At 36.1% G+C, this 25,864-nt stretch overlaps 1 protein-coding gene across 2 annotated transcripts in view; it reads left to right on the forward strand.

The window, feature by feature from the left end:
* The first annotated feature begins 1,527 nt into the window (after positions 1 to 1,527).
* The window catches only part of wb (wing blister), a 199,748-nt gene continuing 175,411 nt past the window's right edge, over positions 1,528 to 25,864 (forward strand). For both annotated transcript variants that reach the window (XM_069118415.1, XM_069118416.1), the window contains exon 1: positions 1,528 to 2,560. In XM_069118415.1, the coding sequence (XP_068974516.1) occupies positions 2,440 to 2,560 (121 nt within the window). In that variant the 5' untranslated portion in view covers positions 1,528 to 2,439. The remainder of the gene's footprint in view (positions 2,561 to 25,864) is intronic.

Consider the following 25,864-nt stretch of genomic DNA (forward strand, 5'->3'; position numbering starts at 1 on the left):
TGTAACCTTCTAGAGGCAAAGAAGAAATAGAGAAGTACCTAATCTTGTATGGTTTAGTTCGACCACTGATTTGTCCGTGTGTGTTCGTTATTGAAATATGTTTCTTTAGTAAAAAAATGCTTAAAAATCTAAATCTGACTATTTACTACTTTCCATATCCTTTATACCTACGTTAATCCTTCGAAGTGTTGGAAGTGAAATAATGAACAAGGCAGATGTGAAATGAGTCAACTGAATATGTCAAAGGAATATTTGCTATGGTCATGTGCCCGGAATATAAGTCAAAATATACTACGGCGCTTAATAGATATAAAAGATATAATATATATAATAGATATTTAAAAAAATCAATTTCCAATTTTAGAGCAAAAAGTATTGAAATACTATACAATTGTTACAGAATATATGTAAAATAAATCTTGGAACAAAAGGTATATTGGAATATCTTAATAGTTTTATATAAAACATCTTTAATCCTTTATGAATATTACAAAATCGTTTACACTTCCAGTATTCAATATCTTCCATGCATAAAATTGATTTTCCACCAGACTGTTGATCGTGTTGTCGATCAAAAACTATATCGCTAATATATTAAAGAGAAGGGAAAGTTTGAGTAGTATAAATATGCGATTTAATCTGACATATAGCCGCGAAAAGGTAAACGTGTATTGATCGTAGATAATAATGCATAAATTCCACGTCCCTTTCAGAAATCACGAATTATAAGGGCAACGCCTGTAGGCGATTGCCGGTAAGATACCTATACCAGATAAAGCTAAATCTGGTATCTCACAACACTATGAAATTCGATATTTGGCCACTGCGAATATCCTTTAACGCTGTTTTAACGCTATATTTGATGAAATCGATACTTTTGCCAAAGTAGATAAAATCACGAAAATATATCATACTATCCGCATAAATGTTTCTCTTCATTTCAATAATACGTTCGCAAGAATGGAAGTAGAAATAATTTATATCTCTCGCGATATTATCTATCGTAATTTGTAATACTACACTGTTTTGGAGAAGCTAGTATCGATAATACGTTGATAAACAAAATACTATAATAAACTAAACGATTAAAATACGTATAATACGTAATTAACATCACAAATTAAAATTTACTTAACTAATACATTAATATAAATTAATGTTTGATAATCTCCATAAACCTACTCGTAAAGAACCAAAAAAATTATATTACATTTATAAAGCCGCACAGAGGAAGATAACACGAATATGAACGTTGAAAGTGCGAATAGTCGGAGACGAACGTCGTAACATTTTCACGTTTATCGTAAAAATTCAACATCTGTGAAACTTCTGACTTACTTGGCATAACGAGTAGAGGAAATTTATGGAAAATACGACAGAGAATATGTACCAGATAGTTCTTCTATCTGTCAAAACTTAGGGTAGCGTAACCGCTAAAAGTGTGGAGGGTGAATGGTGAGGGGTGGGGGGTGAGCAAAGAGTCGTACTCGGTGGTGGCTCGACACTTCGGTTCAGTTCGCTCGCGGCGCTCACACCGTTCGTGTTTCTCGTCGGGCGTCCTGGTTTCCTTTTGGAACGGTTTTATCGTCACGACCGTCACTCGAAAGGGACCTGTTTTCGTACATACGTAGGTGAATATGCGCGTGTAAAGCGTGGACAACCACGCAGAGAACAAATACGAAGAAAACGACGGAAGTGATACTAACGCAGCGAGGCGTCTTTGTTTACGAGCGACCGGTACAACATCGAAATTGGCGGGAGTGAGATAGAAAGAGAGAGAGGAGAGAGAGAGAGAGAGAGAGCGCGAAAGGACTTTATCCTGCGACGGTGCAACAAGTGAACGTTGACACGTGGAAAAATCGTAAACGAATCTGGTATTTCGACGGTCGTTGAAAGTCTCGCGTACGATGTGTCAGTTCGATAAAGGGTGAACGTGGTTGTGTTTCTCGATTTCGATACGTTCGTTTCATTTTCCGACACGCGAATCGGTTCCGTTTGAGCGCCCGGCGTGTTTCGATAATCGAATAATCGAATCTATCGATCGACTGTATTCGGTGTGCGTGTTCGCGACGTTTCCCTCGCGGTGTGTAATCACGGTCGGATTTTTTGGTTACATTTCGCGCGGCAAACGGCGGGAAAAATGAACGTCGATTCGAACGACTGGAGCTCGCGAGTGACCGACACGCGCGATTCGAAATGATATCCGCGGCGTCGATGGAAACAGAAGACACCAGGATAAAAGTGCGAACCACGACCGAACCGTGGCGGTTCACCAACGAATGTCGAGCGTTGTGATCGGCGTGAAATCGTCCCACGATTCGTTCAGTGCCGAAGACTAGTTAAGAATTTTGCTGTTTCCCCTTTGATTTACGAACCGCGTGTGCGTGAATGGTCGCCTTTGTTCGACGATATCGCGAATTGCGAATATTCTCGTGAATCATGGCTGTTCGAATGCTCCGCTCTTCTTTAATGTTACGAAGCCTCTTCTTCCTCTTGTTGTTCCTGTGGAACCTGAATGCCGCGCATGCTGCTCGTGGATTTAGACACAACACGAGGCATGGTGAGTCCTTTTGTTTGTTTTTGTCAGTATTTTCTTTCTCTCCTTTTTTACTTTACTGGAACTGGGTAAACAGAGCGCTGACGACGTAGCTAAAGTTTTTTCTCGAGATACATATGTATACCATCCAGAATTGTTTATATGATGGATGGTAAGTTTTAGAGCATATTACGTATTATAATCTCTTTCGTATTTAATAATGTACGAATCGAACATTATTGTCATTATAATTTATATTTTCTTCTTGTTTTTCTTTTTAACTCTCTAATGAGTATTTTACGTATTTATAAAAATAAATATTGTACTTGATCACAGTTTATTATTTTGATTAAAAAAATTAGCAATCGATAACTGCACTAAATAGACTATTTTGGGTACATATGTATATTATTTCGCTATAATTACCCCTTGCACATTTATGTCCAGTTATTTTCTCATTCAATGTCAACAATAGTCTGAAATTGCATTATAAATTGCCACCAAGCATTCATTAAATATCGCAAAGTATTCTGCAATTTCGTCTTACGAATATTATATCAACATCGTCACGTATGTTATACATAAGCAATAAAAAGATAATACTTCATTGCCGTTTCTTTTTATTAGTCATATTACTTTCGATAACGATGACATTGTTCCGATTCCCGCATAATGACCGCTTTATTTTTTAAATACGATTCATCACCAGTGTCACGAACTTCCCAACGTAACAATGAATGATTACAGTTCTTTTTCTCTTATTTCGCGTTAGACATTTTTAGGAATTTTTTCCGAATTAGGAAATTTTTTTAGCGAATTCTTCTCGATCAATCCGCGCGAAATTTAAACTTCACACTGTTTCACTTTGTTTTCGCTGAACACGAAGGATGAAAGCAGCGTTCATCCTCTGTGTTGCTCCAAAGTGAAACAGAGCAAATTCGGTTTTAAACATTATATATCATTTCTTCTCCCTCTCCCTTCCCTATTGTAAGCTTATATTGCTCGAACGTAAAGAAATTGAATTCTACGAATTATTTTCGATATCTTGCTTTCGAACAGGCTTGTCAATTATAAATGCCATAAGTAACATTTTCCTCCCATTCCTAGAAAAGCTATGTCGCTATTTTGGCATCGATAGTGGCACAGCTTGAAAAAATGTGAATTTGAGAGAAGATGCTCCATAAAATTTACGAAGATTTATCTTCATGAGTTACTGTTTACGAAAGCAGTACAGTACAATACCTTCCGTTTGTAGCATCACACTACAATTGATGAGTCAGTATTGTTAAACTAAGGCCAGGTTGATAACGATATAAGTAATAATTTTGCCGTCTGACGCCAAATTGACGGAATTATAAATATACCTATCGTTTTACGTGATAAAGATAGAAACATAATGTAGATCTTCTAACCGACAAAAGCAAATTTGAAACTTCTTCTTAGTCGTGCCACTGTTGTTGCCAGGTAGCGATATTATAACAGGCAAAAGAGGTGAACGAACTCATTACTCGATTTAATACATTTTTGACAGATTACGATTTAGACCAGTGACGTGATACAGCGTTATTTGCATAACGTAGATTTGCACAACACGCTAAGCATAATGCACATGAATCGCCGTTTATCCGTAATGTCTCAGATGTTATGTAGACAGGCGAGTGCAACGGCACTCGACGAGATCAAGATAGAAGCTTTTTATTGCCGCGGTACAAAATCATTCCTTCGAAACGTATTTGCGCCCGTTCCCTCCAGTTCAAGCGTGCGCCTCGTTACGCGAATAATTTTTTACAGTTATTGTGACAGTTTTACGGGCTTTTTTCCGAAGCGCGCACGCGTGTAGGCTTTTATTTCATCCTGCTGCAATTTCTGCGTAAATTCCATTTTAAACGTACGTTTTCCTATTTTTCAAATGTCGTACGCGAAAGGATAGGTAATATCGTGGCGATGGACTTTTGTTTGTTTTACATTTTGAAATAGGTATGATCTTATGCGTTATAAGCTACATTACGTAATTTTACAATTTTATATATATATATATATATATATATATATAAAATTATATATATATAAAATATATATATATACAGGGTGGTTGGTAACTGGCGGTACAAGCGGAAAGGGGGTGATTCTACGCGAAAAAAGAAGTCGAAAATATAGAATAAAAATTAAAAAAAAATTTTTTTTTTTTAATTTTTCCATCGAGACAACGATCACAGTGAGATCCGTTATAACGAGACGTGATAAAGTGCACGCGTACCGAGCGAAAATTCAAAGTCGATTTTCTCGAAAACAAAGCCTCAAACGAAAAATATTTATTCTATATTTTCGACTTCTTTTTTCGCGTAGAATCACCCCCTTTCCGCTTGTGCCACCAGTTACCAACCACCCTGTATATATATGGATAGGTAGATACAAAAGATTTTAAATAGCTCCATTTGAAGGTATATAGGCAATATTTCTACCTTTCCTAATAGGCCGTTTCCTTTTTCATCTCACACCATAGCCATATCGTACGGTAATCAATTCCGTGAAACCTTGAACCTTTAATCTTCTAAACATCCACCGAATGGTTTCTGCGTAATATCCGTAATAACTTCCGCAGCTCCTAACCTCCCGCCTTTAATTGAAGCCTTCAACGTCTCGTCTGTACCAACATCTGCCTTGTTTGAACTAGAGCTCCCCTGTAGCTCCTTTTTAACGGCCCAGTTTTCAAGGTGTACAGGCTTCTCTTAGGTTAAAAACACGAGGCAATTAAGGACTCGAGTAAGGAAGAAAATTGCACATTGGCAGTTTTATAGAAATTTGTTAGATTCGTAGTCGATGAATTATTAGAAACTCGATTTGGACGAAGAATTTTTAACCATTTCAGACATGTTATATAAAGAAAGAAGCAAACTATCGATTAAATCATTTTGCAGTATCCAATACGAATACCTATATCTTGTATTACAAATCAAGCAAGTTGGTATGCCGATTATTATCATAAATTCTTCAAAGATTGAAAGAATTATGTCAGAAACGAAGCATGTAGATTGGTATTTTTGTGTAGCATGAAAAATATTTCATGTCCGCGTACACTTTCGTTGGAAAAGTATATCTGGTACGAGAAACGATACTGAGAACGTTAAACATATTTTTCGAAATTATGTCGATTGGTCGCCAAGTTTTAACGCCATTCCCATCTCAGTGATGATAATTTCGCAGTTTAATATAAAGTCAAAAATATGTAAAAAATCAATCGTCAATTCATAGAAATTCTGAGACTGGCGCGTGTACTTAACTCAAACTCGTTCTAAAAATTTGTGGACGAATGCTCGCGGTGTGGTCTTTTAAAATATGGGTGAAAATTTAGACGAATCACAACGACTGCGACCTCGTAAAACACACGTCTGCTCCAAGAATATTAAGTGTCAGGACATTCCGTGCCTCCCGCCTCTTTGCTTTATATTTAGCAGCAACTACATCGAATCGGTATAGGGAGGAACGCGAGCGCATCCTTTGCGCGATATCTAGCGCGATCGAAGACGAAGGTTATCGATTATTTTTCACACCGATGCTCGGTGATACGAGACTGGTAAAATGGACATGTTGGACACCTTGATCGTGAACTTGGACGTACACTGAGTCATGATAAATATTTAGTTACTATATAAAACCGTTTTGTGTATATATTGCGCGGCTTGTAACGAAATATGTAAAGAATATGAAAAATATAAAAAATGTAAAATTTGATAATTGCTCCAATGACTATAATGTTTATATTGGTACAATTTGAGACAAATTTGGAAATTCGTATAGGGATTGTAATATATTTATTACCAGTAAGAAAAATAATAATGATAAGCATAAGTATAATGAGTGATAAAGATCGTCTCGGCGAATACACATCGAGGTTGATTAATATAGCGGATAATCGACTATTTAAATACTTTTGTGAGTGTGGAAATTCTTCCCAAAAATATCGTGTATTAAACATTTGTAAGAAATTTATATCGAACCTTATTGTTTAAATATTATTTTCGATAATCAAAAATTTGAATATTGTAGTATTTTAAAGATTCGTTGGAATGCATTGGGAAATTATTAACTATTAATTATTGTTGCAATTATTAATTCGACACGTATAAAAGCACATAAGAGGTAATTTTAATAGAAATGTTGTAGAATTAAAACTACGCGTGTTGCAATTATCAAGAAACTACCGTAATAAAATTTGCTGTTCTTGGAACTACTTTCTTTTCATCTCTCGAAAAACTTGATCGAAAGTTGCAGTTTTAATAGCTCGGATGCAAACTGGCAATTATCGCGCTACTTCGAAAAGCAATAAATACGAATAACGTTCAATAATTAGCCATTTGACGTTCATAAAGTTTCCTACACAGCGATCCTAATCAACTTGCAATCCTCCTATCGATGAATACGTGAAATACGAACTGAATGCATAATATCACTACTTTTGTCAGCCTGTATATAGCCCTTTTTGTATTACAAAAATGATCATATACGTTCAACAAATGTTCATATATACTACAAAAATCCTCTGCTATTTACTATTTCCATCATCCAATTCTAATAATTTCCTCTTATTATTAAAATAATAGTCAAAAGTCTAAAAACTACCAAATACGAAATAAAAACGAAGATAATATCAAACTTGGAGATATAACAAACGAACTGTTCATCAGCATCACTGCGTTCTCGTAATCATCTTCTTTTCTCGTGGTTTCCCGAAAGATGTGCTCTAGAGTGGCACTTTTAGTGGGTCAGACGCAACCGCGTAACTATCATTGCCTCGTGAAACGATAAATAAGAGTAACACGCGATAATTAACGTTCACGGAGGGTTAGTCAAGCGAGATCGATCGATCGTATACACACAGATAGCGGTTGCTCTGGCAAGCCGCTGCCGCCGCCGCCGTCGCGATCGAATCTTCAAGATATCGAAAGATCGAGCTGGCACTCGTCGGCCCGCCCATGTATCGCTTCCTGTTTCTCTAATCGGGCTGATCGTTTCTCTTTACACCCGATATTAATGTCTATGCAATAGCCGACGTAAAACCGTAACTGCATATCTTCCAAGCTATTATTATCATTACTATTATTACTATTATTATTCACGCGACAGACGATTGCCGAGGTGCAAGCTGTTCAGGAAACCAGATTCTTCTTCGTGGTAAGTAAGATGATTGAGAGATATACATAAAATGCGATGAGTTTAATGAAATAATGAAACGAGGTAATTGTTGTTGTGGCTGTAAAACACTAATGTTATTCGATATTCATGTAATACAAACGTTTAGAAGATTTACGACGTTTTCTTACGTTTGTAATACAATTTTGCATATTTTACGTTTGGTTAATAGTTTAATGGCCATTCGATATATTTGAATCAGTACTTCGGTCGTTAGAATTGTAACAGTAACTTGTAAGTTATCAAGCTGTCCTTATCATTGAGAACAAGACTATTGATTTATAAACTCTCGTAATTAATTACGCTAGAGCCTGCATTATCCGAGCTAACGGGAACACAAAATTGTACGAATGATAGAATTTTTGGAATAATAGAACAATCACATTTCTGATATGAAATTTTATTTATTCAAGTACAGATTGAGCATAATTGATAGTTTCCTTAAATATTTATGTATCCCATATCCTGTTTCCTGCCACGTAATTTTTCCAACATGAGTAACTGTATAGAGTCACGTTCTTTTTGTACTTCGAACTATTGAATATCTTCAAATGCCACGAATACTTCGGCGTAAGAAGACGTTTATTGTCGCTTTCGTTTCCATTTTTGTGCACAATCGTCGTTATTATCGTGCTTTTCGCAATGCAATCATTTCATTAGGTCAGTGTATTTAAAGTTTTTCTACCGCTGCCAGCATCTGAGGAATCTACTCGACTTAGATAATTTTTAATATCATTTTTTTCTCTTTGTAATGTCTGTGATCGTACCTTTCCCAATACAGTAAATTTTAGCTAGTTCTGTCGTAATTACACACTTTCGAGTTTTGTAATTTTGTCGTACTTTGTTTCCATAGTTAGAACGCTATTAGTTTCATACTAAATTCTTATAATCGGAATTCGCTCGATCGAATAAGGGAAAGTTTACGTTATATTTGAACATTGATAAAATATAAAAAGGAGGCATCCATTACTGGCAAGTATTATATTTGGATATTAGGAAATTCGAATAAGGGAGACTACTGTATATAAATCTACGTTAGTAATGGAAAAAGTTATGAACGTATGTGTTTGATCGTGGAAAATTTGGGACTTTCAGTAATTTCTTCTCGATTAAACACCTAATTACGGTTTAATGTGAACATAGTATCTAATGCACTTATGGATGGATGTGGGTTAATTGCGCGGCATTGCATCGTATATCATTGCGGTTTTCGTCGTTTTATTACGCTTGCATTGTATAACGTTGTCATTACGATGCTTATAAGGAAGCTCGTAATTTTCTCCTTTTTGATTCGAAGTCTAATTATCTTCCGTGCGTTACTCAAACATCGTAAAATGATAATTGAAAATTCTCGATAAGTATTTTGCTTGAATTAATACGACCAGTATGTAAATTACACCTATAATATTAAACTCGCATTTTTATGATACTTTGAAGCCATTTTAACGACATTCTTAATTATTTAATTCGCCGACTTACCGGCAAGAAGAAATAATTTACGGTTAATCGATTCCTATATTACTCGATTATTACTTTAGAAGTTTGTTTAACATATGACTTCAGTTTACCACAGAAACGATCAAATATATAGTAAATGAAACTCATTCGTCATTTAAACAGTAACATATATTGTTGCTATGTTTCTTAACGAGGTAATTTACTACAATACGTTTCACAACGAGGTTGTGTACCTTGTAATTGCTAATTTGTACCCTTTGACAAAACTCACATACCGTTACTATAAATCTATCAATGTGTCGACAGTCTGGATGCCTATGAACGATAGTATCATACATATACGTATTCAGAAATCCGCGAAATACACTTTCCCTGACATAAATAACGGTTGAAATACAGTGAATGAGGCATGCAAGCCATTGGAAGCGTGGCTAACAGAGAATGGATTGGAACGAATTTTAAACTCGAGTGAAATCATTGGTTCGTCTTTAAACGCACGGTACGATAACAGTTTTACAACAGGATACGGTCTCTTCTCGTCTGAAACGGCGCTGTTTCGCGAACAACCGGGCGTTTACGTCGATTCGCCGGAGCGAACGATTAAATTCGCCCTTTCGCCGAAACTAATTAAATTAATGATCCCTCTGCGAGAACACTGACTGGCCGTTTAGATATCGTGCAATACACTTGGTATATACACGTCCCGATCGCTAACCGAGACATGGGCTGGAGCCGCGAGTTTTTCGTTTCAACTATGTCCGTACAAACGGCGCTATTCTACTGACTCGTGCTATAAATTCGCTCATATCTCCTGATATTGGTTCTCGCGCCCATTCGGCGTTAGTTAATTGTTATTCGTTGCACTGGTTGCTCGATCGCGATGTTTTAATTCCATTTGACGATGAATATGATCTCTGATAGGCGTGCGTCTGGTGAAAAGCTTGGTGGTTTGATAAATACCAAAGTATTGGTAGTATGCGAATAAACGAGTTAATAAGGGGATAAAGATCGAATGGAAGCTTGGTGTATATATTTGTTGCAAAATGTTCTCTTTGCTGTCAGGTTGTTTAACTGGTCGTTTAGAAGGGGAAGAAAAATAATTCTGATAGATATGTTCTGCTCGTAATTGCGATAGTAGCGAAAAAATCTTCGAATACGATATCTAGTACATTGAGAGTACGCAGTTCAGAAAGTGTGCGCAAGTTCTCTACAGAATTCATTTTGTAGCAAGGTTCATAAACGTTCGACGAAGAAGCATCGCGACTTTCTTGAATATTCGCTGTAACAATCATAATGAGATCGTCGATAGTATGATTTTAAAAAATTGTATAAGGTGCAATTTTAATAAGAGGCAATTCTAATGTTCTAGCCACTTGTAACACAATTTTTTGCAAAGTCTTTCTTTCAGTCAAAAGAACATTGCTTTTAGTTAATACAGGAATACTTGGTAAAGAAGAATTTTTCCTAAACATTAACCGTTACAATCGAAGGATTCGTAATAAAAATGATTCTCGGCCATGTCTATCCTATTTCCATTTCTTTTTCTATTTCCCGTCAGTGTCACAACTATCATAGAAAATCTTTAAAAGAGGTCTTACTAAATTCATCTTCGTCTCTATTATTATTTCAACGAAAGATCTACTCCGTAGAACACAATTTATCACTTCAGTCTTCGCTTATTCCTAGTCGGCCTCTTATTTGCGGTCAAACAGCTTCTAGGCAGAAATAAGATAAAATGTTCATAGAAATCTATCTTGGTGATCCTGGTTCGCTAAACGGGCGGCTTAGAAGTATATCTCAGAAGATTACCAGCGTCTCGGTTCGCTTGTATTATCGTGTGCGGTTGTGGGAAAAAGGAGCGAGAAATTATGAGCGCCATATCTAACGGTGATTAAAATATTCCGCGTAAAGCACCGGCACTCGCGTATCCAGCGTTTTTGCCGGGTCGCGAGCAAGCAAATCACCGCTGGTCGCTCGAAATAATTTCATTCTCGTCTTGCGTATATCGCTCTCGTTTTGTTCCTGTTTAAATGCCGTCGCGCTGGGCATGCAAAGTAACACTGCCGACGTGTATGTACGTGCCCGGCGTGCTGGAGGGTTCAGGGAGAAACTCTGCCTCGTGCCCTTCCTTGGTGTATTTAAGGGAATGCCAGGCTTGACCGTGACAAGGGCGATCGCCTTGAACTTTGCCCTCTTAGAACCTCGGACATCCCGATCAAATCGAATTCGCCTTCTGTGGGAAGATTCGTCAAAACGTGTTCACTCTTCCGAGATTTATTTGTCGTCGAGCAAGCGTGTACGTATTTGGAATAAAATTGAACACGGTACAGGAACTATCGGATATGCAAAAGATTCTTTTTTTTTAATTCTCTTTTATTTATACGTGATACATATATGCGTTATAGATTAATTAAACGAAATATTTTCCTACATTTTATAAAGAAAAGATTACACCGGCACATTTTTGGATTTCTCGAATGTTTCGAAAGTGCTGTCCGGTTAAAGAGTGCTGCATCGAACATCGTGCTGTCGGTGTCAAATGTGGAGAGTACGCCGCGTGCGGAAGAACTTTCCAGCTGAGGTTAAGGACAGTGATTCGAGCCACATACGGTCTAGCGTCATCGATGTCGCTCATCGCGGTCACTGTTTCCCTTGCGAGATTATTGTCGCCAATCATGAAGTTGGTGTTTCAGATAGATCAATAGACATGAAAAAGGCGGGAAGCGATGTCGATTAAAAATAATTGCACGTGAACGCTTGGAAAAAAGCTTAAGGTAGAAAATGAAGACCATTTTCCATGGAAATGAAGGATTTTGCATTTGGCCGACAAAGATGTTAACGGTAGAAATGTAGTAAAACAAGTGGCGGCACAGTCATTGCCAATGCTCCAAATGCCAAATTTACCGCTTTCTGTACGATCATGGCCTAACGAATAGCAAATAACCCAAACCAATTGAATTTTAAATTGAAATTTTAAAGAAGGTGTCGTCGAAATCCAGGAAAACGTTACACGTCAACAGGATGAATTTTTTTTATACCTTATTTGCGTGAAAAACGATCCTTACTTTCGGCTCAACGAGTTCAGAAACCACTAAAAAAAGAGTGTTTCTAGCCAAGTATTTTATGGTTCAGATAGTATACCATAGTCAAAGTTTTGATGTAACTTCGATGGCTGTGCTGTGTCTTTTTATTGTGTTCGAAACTATAGAAAGCGTGTAGTTTGGAACTTAGTATTTGCGCAAACTGCCATATCCTGCAGCAGTGCTGTTTATACAGCAGCAACTTTGCCACCGCTGTACACGCAACTGTTCTTTGATCATTATTTGCACGCGGTTGCCTCTATGGTAGATACGCTATACCTGCAATCTTACGTTCTTTATGCGGAACGATGAAATATTTGAAAAAATGCTGTAAAGGCATTTCAGTTTGCTCAAACAAATTCTTCCAGCGTGAAATATGATAGCTGAGAATTATTTTTTAGAATAATCATTGCAGGTAGTATACTTATGATCGTATTCTGTTGAGCGTTTGTAATTGTATGCATCTGGTGGTTATTTAAAGCTACATGTATGAATACAGATTTTTGTTAATTCGAATATTATTATTCGTGTGATTTCCTATAAATTTAACTTGAAATTAATGAATGGATATTTGATTATTAAAGATATGAAAATATTTTGTGAATAGAAATTTGTGGGCTATTTATAATTAATTATCTTTATGAAAGATTTAGAATGATCTTGTAGAAATAGAAATACTATGAATATAGAAGAATTTCATACATTAATAAATATTATGAGATACAACTTTTGGGTCTTTCGTTTAATTCAACTACGAGTTTATAGCTTCGTCTAAATATTCAAACAGACGTCAAATTTTGAAGGGAATGCGGCTGCATGAGATATTTCTAAACAGAAATCCATCGACTGCGCAAGTTGGGAATTGTAAACTTACAGAACATGCCACTGTATCCTAAGTATACAATGTACTTACCTACAGGCACCCTATTGCAGTTGACAAAGAGTAAACTTCCTTTTTTAAGAAAATTACCTTGAAGAACTGTACGTAAAAGATCACTCTAAATTCCTTGTAAAAAATGTACTGACAATGTATTGATAATATAAATAATACAATGGTATGAATATATTGATAGCAAAAAATTAAAAAATCCATGCATTTAAAAAATTTACGATTACTTAGATAAAAGGTGTATTTGAAATATAAAACGAAATATTAAGAATTCTTTTTATTTCTTGACATTCGAGTGTTATCAGAAATATCAAACTGAAGATTGAAATTATATTTTGCGATTGAAAAACGAATTTTTTTTTTTTAAAGGAATGTTATTGTTATTTTATGAATACACACTCGCAGTGAAATAAGAGAGAAATGTTTTATATTGCAGCTCTACCATAAAATTCCCATTTCCGACGTAATTGTTTGATGAAAAGAACCAGTTTCACGGACAAGGTTCGATGAAATTGCTTTTCGATGCAGTCGACTATGGAATCACGTTTATTATGAGCATAGCAAGGGCACGCCCACGCTTATGATAAAATGAATGTTCAAGCAAGATCGTATAGTTCGTTGCTCAAACGTGACCCTTTTACCAATTTAAATATTCCTGAATTAAACGCATGCGGATTTTCGATTCAGTTTGATTATTCCACACGAAAAGAATTCACTTCGTTCGATTTAAAGTATTTAATCAGTGAACCCATCCTTATTTAATTCTTCGGAATATTATAAGATACATGATCTTAAGCAAATAAGGAAACTCAATTAAAAACGAAATTAAGAAAAATTAAGGGAATGAAAGAATTTAATAGCACCTGCAGTGTGAATTTAGTAAAATATGAGAGCATAGAAGGGTCGGCAACAGTGATTGTCTCGATTATTTCATTTCCTTTTGTTCTTGCTCAGCCTTTATTGTACAGCCAAGAAACGTGATATGCATTCGCAAGAAATGAATGTTCGTACATTTACATTTCTTATTTGAGTTGTTGCTTGGTATAATCAGTGAATGTTAAATTTAATTTCTTGTGGATTTTTTATAGAATCAGTTATCATAAAGTTATAAAGCTTCTGAGGTATGATTAACAAATTTTTAATTACATATTTTTCTTAAGATTCGATAACTCGAATAATTTGGATTTTTATTCAACTTAAATTCTTAATAAATTCGCTTTGTTCCTGACTTTTAGTTGAACAAAGATCTTTTATTATAAATTTATAATTGAACGTCCGTAATAGAAGAAAGGATCGTTTTCGTTGAAATTAATCTTTTCTCTGAATAATTTATTTAAATACTTTTTTTACACATATACGTACTCGTATAGTAAAATACTTTTATTTATAAGTAATAGTTTAGATGAAATATTTCATTTCACTTATTATAATTTTCCGTAATAAATCTTTGCCACCATTTTATCGGTTATTTTGTGGCAAAATAATATACGTTTCAATTTTAATGTTGTGTGTCTTTTCTTTACGTTCTATACTCCTTTAATCTGTTTCATTAATTAAATTCATTAAGAGTTATTTACGAGGGGTGAAACATTGATTACAAAAGACAATCTATAAAATAAAGGATTAAAAAGAAATATGACATACTTGATCATGTACGAAGCGATAGCTGGAAAAAAGCAATAGTTAAAATAAAGAGAACATTACAGTTCTTTCTAGTTCAAAGGTTATCAGTCGCTCTGTTGACCCCTGCACTCGCATTTTATGTTATTTGGATATGTAATATCGATTAACATAAATTTTTACTTTTCAATTAATTGTGATAGGCGATTCTGACATTTCAATATAAAGTGTCGTAATTTAAATTTTTCTTTAATTATTTGACATTTTATGGCGAATATTTTATGTCAATTTTGATAATTTCTAATTTGTGAAAGAAAAATCTCAGATATTATTCTTGTGTAACGAGACTAAACATTTTTCCATTCTTTACAATAATTGCTGGAAATACAGAAAAATAACGTTACGTAAAATATAGTGTATTAAGCATTTTAGAGATACCATCATCAAATAAAAATATCTAGAAAAGTGCAAATACAATGCATGGTTAGTGTAATGCGGTAAAAAGAGAAAGTATACTATTATATAATAGTGCGCGATATGCTTAAATAGGATTAGATATGCTTAGGCTCGTCGATTACAGGAGCTGTGCAGCATGCAAAATTCCATGTTGTATGTTAACATTTTTATGATACGAAGCGGAACATGCATATTGTAATTACATTTACGTGTATGCAGAAGTAGAAGAAAAATTGAAATATCTATTATGTACTTTATATGTAAGTACACGTGAATATTAATAATTTCACGCGGAACGAATGTTATAAACAAATCTTACAGTGATATCGGTATCCCATCGTGCTGTTTTGATTAAATATCCCATTCCTGTATTAATCAACCGGTTTTCTTAGTTAGCGAGAATTGTAGATGACAGCCGATGAAAACTATATCCTTCCTATTCTCGTTATTCATAAATGGAAAAATTGTCGAAGAAGAAGAAAAGTTATCCATATCGAAATATTGAATATATAATGTATTATTCAATAGTTATTAGTCTGAGTGGAACGAATAATTAATTTCAGTAAGCAAAAGATTGTCTGTAAAAATTTGAGAAAGTTTAATGTTCGTTTAAACAAATATTTGTGTTCCATTGATATATTTATTAACAATGAAGTTATTAAAATTCTTTAGTATTAGAGAAATTAAAATGTTTCTTTAAACAATTTAATTATTCATTTAATATTCTATAATTAATATAATTGTTTTTAAAGATAGACGTAACGTTTACAAATGGAATCTTTTCTAACAATTATTCAGACCTCTTGTGAGGACCAAATTTGAAGCACAGATTTCTCTTCGTTATCAATTACCGTAAGTTTAACCTGATCTTCATGCTATTTCGTTACGTCCGAGCCTAAATGATTTATGAGATTTGCCACCCTCTGGCACAGTTCATGGCACTATAATCCCTGTTTGCTGTTGTGGCTATAACATCTTCATTTTTCTCGATTCACAATGCACTTGACTAATGGATTTCATCCAGCAATTTTATTGTTCGTTGAAAGATAAGCAATCCTCAAAACGCGCGTGTAATTTTGGTTACTTCTTGACAGACTGCTGTTTCAAGGGTATAACAAATGAATTCGGTATAAAAGTAGATAGTTTGCAAATTACAATGCATTTCGAAAAGACAGAAATATAATTTTAAACAGACGTATACCGATAGTTCCGTTTAAACGAATTTAATTATTCAGTTTTATTTGATACTTCACTGATATTTTTAAACAATGTAAATATTATCTAATTTCTTATAGAATAAAAGAACTCCTTTTATCGTCAATAATTAATATTAATATTTTAATATTTTTCATTATTCACAACCGTATCCAAATCTCTTGGCGTTTCATATTATTCAAATTTATCTGTTCACTTTAATGATACCGTACATGTACTCGTTTTTACGTGAATCGTATCTCAACGCTTTAATGTTTCTCCAATTTGCAACACTCTCGAAACGTGTTAAATTTTGTACGCTCATAAGATAGTAAACGTAGGTATATCGTAACCGAATCATCACAGACGAGGCACAGAACGAATCAATCGGAATATTCCTCGGTTCGTTTCGCTCGTCGTTTCACGCTGCTCGCCTCGTAAACTTTGTTAAACCGTCTATTTCACGCAGCATCGTTAGCAGCATCGTAGGGCAAGACGAAGAGAGAAAAGATCAGCCCCTAACATCCGGCAAGTTGTCGATCTTTTCCCCTAACGCCTTTATTCGTCACACCTCCGCTTTTGTATATGGAACGTCGCGAGACCGGGTATTTTTGTCTCGTCTCTCCTACTAAATCGTGATACCTACGCGTGTGTTCTGTGACCAGGTCTAGCTGCCCGTTTCACGTATCCAGAGGCTGTCGTGTCGAGTTTCACCAGACCATTAATCGTTCGGTCTTTCGAACAATATGAATATTTTCGTTTGCGCAAAGCGTAATAACTCGGCATTAGTCTAATTACCATTCTAAATCGATCGGCGAGTCCAGATAGCGTTCATTGTTCTACTCTACGCCATGAAGATTTATTCGCTGGATGACATTCGTCGTACACCTTGCCACCCTGATCGTGGTCGAGATATCATTAAAGTGTCGTTTGTAAACGTCAGATTTATGTTAGATCGAGCTCGAGCGGCCGGATTGCCTTCTTTGAAATTGAGATTAATTTTCATGCTGGCCTTTGTAGACCTCTCCGTCAGGCGATGATTGCATTTTGTCCCTTAAGATTTCCAGGCTAAAAATAACTGCAGTCGTTCACTAGATTTTTGCTCTGTTAAACGCGCTCTAATTGCAGTTGGAATAATTTGCAATGTGAAAAAAAAATGTTACGCGATGATAAGTATTATATTATATTTCTTGTGCTGAAATCTTCCTTCCGATGCTCTCAAATTCCACCTATACGTATTTAATCTGACTTCGCAATTCATTTCCCTAACTTACTATTTTTTAGCCACAGACTATCTCGAAGTTCGTTGAAACATTGAAATTCTCCCAGGAAATTTTTAATTCCAATGACGTATGAAAATTTCTGCAGGCGAAACATCTAAAGACTTGCAGTTACGACAGTTTATACCAAAACTATCTCTGGAAGTTCCAATCAGTATCTACGTCCTGTGTTACTACATCAATTTCCTCATCTGGCAATTTTTCCTTGCCAACGCCAATTTCCTCCCACGATCTGCCGTGGAAACGCATTGAAAAGCAGGCAATTTCCTCAAGTCCCGCAATAGCTTCCCTAACGCAGAAACACCCAGCGCGTTTGCCAGCATGCGTTCGTGGAAAATTAGAAGCAGTTAGTTTCCCGGTAGGGAGTCCGTGATCGAGACATCTCGAAACGCGGTAGAACCGTGGCTCGCCTGTTATTATTTATGGTTTAAAGTCGGAATAGTAATAGCCGTGATTCATAGCGCTTGAAGCCGACAGCTTCGTCCGGCGACTGTCACCGATTGCAATGTCGCATTAAGCGGGCAAAATCCGGGCCCGTAAGTAGAAGCTATTTATACCGATCCACGATGAGCCCAGTGCCGTATACACTTATTTCTTAGCTACCTTCCTCTTATCTCTGCTTCTCTTCGTTCCGTTGTCGTTGTCTTTTGAAAAGCACGAGTGCTCTCTCCACGCTTCCTCTTTATCTGTCTAGCTTGAAAATGGTTCATGGTGAATCGGATGGGTCCAAGCAAACAATAGCAAACAGGTAACTCGAGATAGTATTTAAGTGCTTCTGGAAAAGCGTTTCGTAGATTTCTCCCTTTTCCTTCCCTTTAGTTTTTTCTTTTTTCACTAAAAGAATTCCAATACTTTGAAATTTAGTTTAACCGTGTAAATTTTGTTTCTTTACGATGCATATTTTATTGCAAGTCGAGCGTAATAGGATAACGTATCCTGTTCATTTTTCTGCTTGAATTTCCTTTATGATGCTGCAATACAAGACGATAGTGTCTCAAAGGGTGGACAAAAAGACGACGCTACAACCCGGAAGTGAAACACGTTTCTGACAACTACCTGTGAGTGTCATCAAGGTGTACCATGAGAGTACCGCGCAATTAACACGAGATATGCCTCCAACGTGTATCCTCGTGCCGAGTAGTGTTATATCAGAGTCGCTGGCTTATATCGTCGTATAAAGTGTTGCGAGCCTCTCTGGTTTTCCAGCGTTCCACTTCTCGATACACCGTTATCATATGATTCCGCTCAACTTCAGAGAAAAATTGCTTGGAAATTATTTGAAATTATAGAAAATAAGCACTGCGTGGAAACATTTTTTAATCAGGCTGAAACAAGGATGTCACTGATTGCTTTCAAACAACTGTATCGTTCATTTTATCTTAACTCGTAATTAGTCGTATCAGAACACGTAATCGTAGCAGATGTATTTCTTAATAGAATTTATTGTGTTTACATGCTTATATGCCGATCTTCTAACGTATGACAAAGTTTCATTCGATTTATATACCGCGAGACCAAAAATAAAAGTTAATAAAGAATAATAAAATCACATATTTTTAAACATTTACGTTCTAGAACTACATACTAACTAATGTAAAAAGGAATTCGTAGATATAAATTTACGTAGTAGTAGTAGAACAAAACTACACACGCATACAGAAAAATAAATTCATCATACAAAAATTATGTGTAGGAGCAAATTCTAAGACGTTCGTTTTTTTCTCTCCTTGGCTTTGGCTTGCGAGTAAATAGGGCGACCGTTCGTTCGAGATGAAATCACGCTCAGCTTTTTATTTGAATCTACCGGAAGTAGAAGGTGGGCGAGCAATGAAGGGGAATCCTTGCCCGTAAAACTTGTAGAGGCGCGCTTCGTAAATAGGCATCTTACCGAGACAGGAAGTCTTGCCAGATGCTGATCGTCTTTCTCGCACGATGCCATTGCAATCACGTTCATTGCCTGAAGAATATAATATCGAATTTTAATTTATAAAATGTTAATTTCTAAAAAATTATTATAATAGTTTATAAAAGATTGTTTAATAATTTTACTCAAATAAATTCGCTTATTGCAATTTCTATAAATTACCTTTCTTTGCCATAACAAGAATTAGCTGTTCTGACGATCACCCTTATTCTATGTGCCTATTCGCAAATCGAGACTCGGTAATAGTAACATCATCGACCGAATATGCAAAATAACCGATCAATTCGTCTTCTTTGATGATCCGAATACAAAATGTACGAAAGTTGTACTCGTGAACTGAGACAAAAATTTGTCTGTCTTTGTACGACACTATTATATATTACATGTTATACATTTATTGTTGTCATATCGTACTCTCGTTTGCGTGAAATTTTATGGAACTTTTATCGTTTTTACCGTTACGGAACGTTTATCTTGCTATGCTTCTAATATTTTATTCCGAAAAAGAGATTTTTACCCGCTGATAAAGTTTACTGTTATAACATAGAGAATATTCGAATTCTACGTTTAATCCGAGCATGAAATTCTCAAATTATAAAACTTATTAGAAACGAAATGGTAAAAGAAGGTAGAAATGTAGCGCTGTGAATGAAGCGCAAGGGAAAGCAGTGCAAAGCAATAAATTAGCGTATAAGGGAAATCTATCTATCGCTTTATTCTCGAAACGACTATAAATGCACGACGCAGCATCTGATACGAAGTGACGAGTACCTCAATTGTCGGTAATTTCTGTCTGGATTTATGCGAGATGCGTGCGGTCTGCACGCGTTCTCGCGTCCTCGCGCGCATCCTTTTTAGGGATATCGCTCGCGCGATTCTCCAGGAAGATTACCAGCCCTGTTACCTGCGTGTTGCCGATCGTTATCGGGCTTCATCGGAATGCCGCTACGCGTCCGTGGCACAATTTGTACGTTCCGACAAAGCTGGACGGCGTTTTGTTAACGATAAGATCTCCTAACGATAGTAGCTCATCCTTGCCGTCGTTCCTCTCTTATCGTCCTTGGTATATCGACGACAAAATTGTTTAGAATGTAAAATACGGGGTAGATTCTCCTTCGAGGACCTGTACGTGCTTCAGAAGCACGTTGTTTCTTTCGGAAGAATTATGGAAATCGGTAGACAGATTCGGTAGCTCTTTGTAGAATTTTATTAGGTGTGGCATGCAGTTCATAAATATTTTGTAGATTTTCCGAGCGAGGAATATTAATATCGAGAAGAAGGTACTTTAAATTCGAATACATGCGCCTTCTTATGATTAACGTCTTCGTTGCTTTTTCTTTTTGGAAATCATGGTTTTTTAATTTCTCGCAAGTTCTATGTGTGTAAGTAATTATATAATATGTCTGTACGATGTTTACATTATTTGTATGCCAAGTTTACTATTTCTACCCAATTTAAATCTTCCTCATTACGTAACCTACATTTCCTTTCTGTGTAGCCTGCCCTTATATCACATATCCTAGATTCATTGGCCATTCTAAAACTCGCTCTCAGTTTTAACTCATTTGCATGTTTTCTTACGTTTTTTCCTAAATATTCAGGCGAGTCCTCTCTTTTCGTTATTGTTTCTCCGATTTTCTTTGCGTACTTTGTCCTTCTTAAATATTATATCTACTTCTCTTTCTTGTTACTTCATATCGCCGCCTCTTTGCCTTAATTTTCTTCAAGCTTCTCCTTCTAATTGTTTCTACACACAACCATCCTCTTAGCGAACTGGCAAGATTTAAATTCGAGTATTTATTCTTCAATTACACCGATCACCAGATTCTCCGTTTAAACGTTATAACGTTTCCATAGAAGACGAGAGATGTTGCGTAGTTTATCAGAAATAATTGAACTCTTGCATAACCGTACTTACAACTTTAAAATCGCATGCTGACATCAAAACCGTAATCGTGCACGAAAATCACCAGCATGTCTCTGCTGTAAAGGTAAGCCACAAAGGAAACATTACAACATCATCGTGTCAGCAAACATTCGTAAAACGATGTATACTTGGAATGTCACGCAGATAGTCTGCTATAAATCTACTTTAACATTCATCAGTCACGATAGACTCGACAGGATATAGACACGTCGCTGAATAGCGAGTAACACGATTCTCCCTTGAAGAAACGTGTAAAATTGATGTTGTTAACGAGGCTTATCGTCTCCTTTTCCACTAGTTTAGTGGCAATTCAAACGACATTAACGAATGCTCTCGATATGGTAAATCATCGTACGACGTTGTTAAAGGTCACGTAGCCTTAGCGATTGAATTTCGAAAGGCAAGCGAAAAAATTGAAAGACGTACGAAGATTTCCTTTTAAAATATTCGAAGTAACTGCTACTAATAACATTTGAACCAGAGAATCATGAACTATTTTTCTCAATGGTAGTACCAACTATTCGTCTTTATCATTATCATATTGTTCATGCCTAAAAATAATTAATAAACAATTCAAATAAAGAACCATTTTCTATTAAACTAAGAGAAAAGAGAGAAAAATTAAAAAGGTCGATGCTCGAAGATTTGGTATGATACCAACATGTACATTACAACTTATTTTCTGAAGATTGAAAGCCAAGGACTTTCGTCCTCCAACTCTTTAACAAGCATGTACTTACGTATTACTTGCAGGTTTTCCTTATACGGGGAAAACGAAATATTAAAGAAACGCAACTATAGTCCCTTTAGAAAAAGCTGCTTCGAATATAAAACAGTATCTCCAACGAACAGATATTTTAATATTTATCGAAGCTCAAACAGAATTTCTAGGTAATTGGAGTTCTACCAAAGATCACGACCCTAAACGAGTTAAAGAATCGTCGAACGTCAGTAGGGAGGAGCAGCTCTGAAAGTGAAGGCTGTCAGTTCGGAATGTAACACCTTCTCGCGTGACTGGAAGGTATCGAGGTGATGGTACGCGAGCAGCAGAATAAAAATGTCCATTCGGACGTTCGATTGCCCGGTCGTTCAACTTCTTTCATTTCTATTCTTCTTCGTCGTCCTCACTGACGCCCACTCATCCGAAATTGCACCTTGAAGATCACGGGCGCCTACTCGCTCTCCTTTTTCCCCCCCTTTTGTTTCTTTTTTCTCCCATGGTTTCTTCTTTTGACGTTTCGCTTCCCTGAGGCGCCACTCGCGAGAGAACCGGAAACGTCGGCGAAAGATAACTGGTCCTAATTTTACAGCACACGTAGAAATCATACGGCCTGTTGCTCGTTCAAAGCGCCGTTATTAGTTGCTTGGTGACGACTCTCTTCGTGCTTCATAAATAATGCGATCCACGCGGTACAATTGTTCTTTCACGAAACGTTTGTCTTTCGCGTGCTTGCTGCTAAACGTTGCGCTTCTTAAGCGTTTTTCAGGGCATCTGATTGTCTGTGATTTGCATGAAAGTACCGGGTTTGAAAGCTGCGTACCCCGAACAAATGGCCACGAGGTTTCTTTCAAAATTCCTTATCAAGTTCAATAACGTTCGAAATTCTTTTCACGCACCGAATTCTTGATTTATGAAAACATAGAGAACAGAACAGATAGAATGTTCGTTTAAAAAATAGAAACTATTCAATTAGCGCAGATTAGATCAGTTTTAACGAACTTACCTGTGTTTTAACTTTCTTTACATATTTTTAAAATACTTAATGAACGAACAAAATGAATAATTGCGTTGATCTTACAAATTCTTTTTAATTCTCAAGCTTATTATTTATCCTCGTTCTTTCAACTTTAGTCGTTTCACGACTGCCCTACGAGTCTTCATATAATTCCAGGAATCTGCTGAAAATCCTCCAAACGTATAAATTACAAATGCAAACCAAATGTTAACTCGTTATCACCCCGCATACAAAGCATTTCGTTGAGAAACGCGTAATGCATCTTCCCACGCGATGCCTCGTACTAGCGCATCAATCAACAAATAATTGCACGCGTAATTGTAGCTGTACGTGTAACATCGTATCCTCAGTGCTCGATCAACGTTAGTCGTCCGACTCATTCTCCCCTTTATAGCAATTTCGTCAGTTTATCCTCTTCTTTCTGCAATGCAATTAATAGCGTACACTTATTAGCGCCGGCACGCGCTCTTTACTTCGTATGGTTCGCCGGTCGTGAGTTGGATAAAACATATAGTCGGTTTTTGTATTGGGTCAGAAACGCATCGAGGGCTACGATAACTAAAGTCGAGGCTAAGGCCAAGGCTCTTTAAGGCAACATGTTCCTCTCTTCCACATGCCAACTACGGTCAGAGAACCGAAGATATTCCCTTCTTTTCTTCCCCCGACTGGATCGTCGACGACGCGAAAACAAAAAGCGGTCGATCTTCCTTTTGCCGCTTCGGGAAACGACAGGCAATTATTAATTAACACTGGCCTCGGAACCGGTAAACCTACACCAAGTGGATACTAATTTATGGCTACTTAATTTTTCAGCGTTTCCTTGCTCGGTTTAATGAAATTGTTTGGAAGGATTGATGACGAACGCTCGGTTTGTTGATGACGGCGCGCGAAAACCTTGTCGTGACGATGTGCTTCGCGTTTCGATGAATTATAAGTTTGGATTATAATACACGGAGGTTTGTGTAACTGATCGAGTGGCCGGAAAGATTAAGGGAATGAGAAGGTTTGTTTGTTCGCTGCTGGGGTCTTTTGAACTGGTAACTCCAGTGTCGATGATCTATTTAAAGGCGCGTAGTTCGTGCTTAAACAAGCAGAGATGAAACGAAATTCTGCTGCAATTAGTCTCTACCGTTGCTAGATGAATTTTATTAGTTTTGCACGAAACTGGTACGATTTAGTTGGGAAGAAAAGAAAGGTAATTGATCTGTGTTGAAAATCGAATTTAAAAGATTGCAATTTGTAATTGAGTAGGCTCTTTTAAATATTATTTTTGATAATTGAATCATGAAGAGAGGAAATAAGATTGTTTTATTGTTCTTTGAGCGGTGTCATTAAGAAACTAGCGAGAAAATAAAAGCTTTGGTTAATAGAAATCACAGAGAAAACTATAGTTTCATAATTACACAAGCATTGGCACAACTTATTTGTTTTCTTTCACAAATATCTTACGATCTGATTAATATTCGCTGCTACTGGAAATGAACTATTTGTTTCAAGTTGAAAAGTACAAATTTCTCTCCTCGAAGAGTTATCAGACTTTATTTAATTTCATAAACTTGAAACAGGATGTTCACCAGTGTAAAAATACCAGCAATCCATAAAGATACGATGTTCTTTTAGGAAAATAGTTGTTCGTAATTTCCTGGTAGCGGTGTTAATTAATAGAGTCTGCCGTGTCAGCGAATGTAAATAAGATCGAAGTGATCGCTACGATAAGATCTCGCTATACAGGCTAGTTACAACTTCGCTTACGTTGCTCCTATTGCAAGCGTAAAAGGATCGACATGTGTTTAATGCAGTATTAAAGCATTGTGAACGTTTGTAAAGCGCGTCCAATTTGCTCGTGTAAAAGAAATAAGAACTTAATGACTAATATAGATATCAATGGATACGAAGGATATAAACTAAAATATAATTTTTATGTAGAGTTAAAAGTTTAGCTCCTTAGTTATATTAAAAAAAATTAACTTTTTTTTTTTAGTATAGTTACTTTCTTAAATTACTGATTTTAATGCAAACGAGACATTTTTACATATAGGGAGATTTAAATTTCTTAGCCTTTTAATAGTAGAATTTATTATAAAATATAGTGTTAATAAATTATTTCTATTTTCAAGAAAATTCATTAGAATTCGTTTAATACATAATATGAAATGCAAAGGAATACGTAAATGAACGTGAAACAGCAGAAAGTACCTACTTAAATCTCAATATGTGTCTGATTTTTATCCATAATATCCGATTGCTGGTGATGTGAAAAATTCATGTTTGGAATATTTTACGATTGATGCAAAGTGGTTGAGAACTTGTAAATCTGGTTTAAGCGAGTACTTTCACGCAAAAATGATGCAGAAGTTCGATGAGCGGCAATCATATCGCATTCCCGACCGATACTTTACACAGCAAATCTGAAACGTTGGAAAACATTCGAACGAGGTTAATAACTGTCGTGAAATGAATTTTTTACGTAACTCGTGTCTTTTATAAAAACGACGAGATACATAAAATCAGAAAACTATAAGACAACTGCGGTAAAGTCGTTGAGTAAGTTTTTAAGTGCGCGAGAACCTTTTA

This window comes from Bombus flavifrons, chromosome 8 (assembly GCF_040668555.2).
Source record: "Bombus flavifrons isolate JBK064 chromosome 8, iyBomFlav1_principal, whole genome shotgun sequence".
NCBI lineage: Eukaryota > Metazoa > Arthropoda > Insecta > Hymenoptera > Apidae > Bombus > Bombus flavifrons.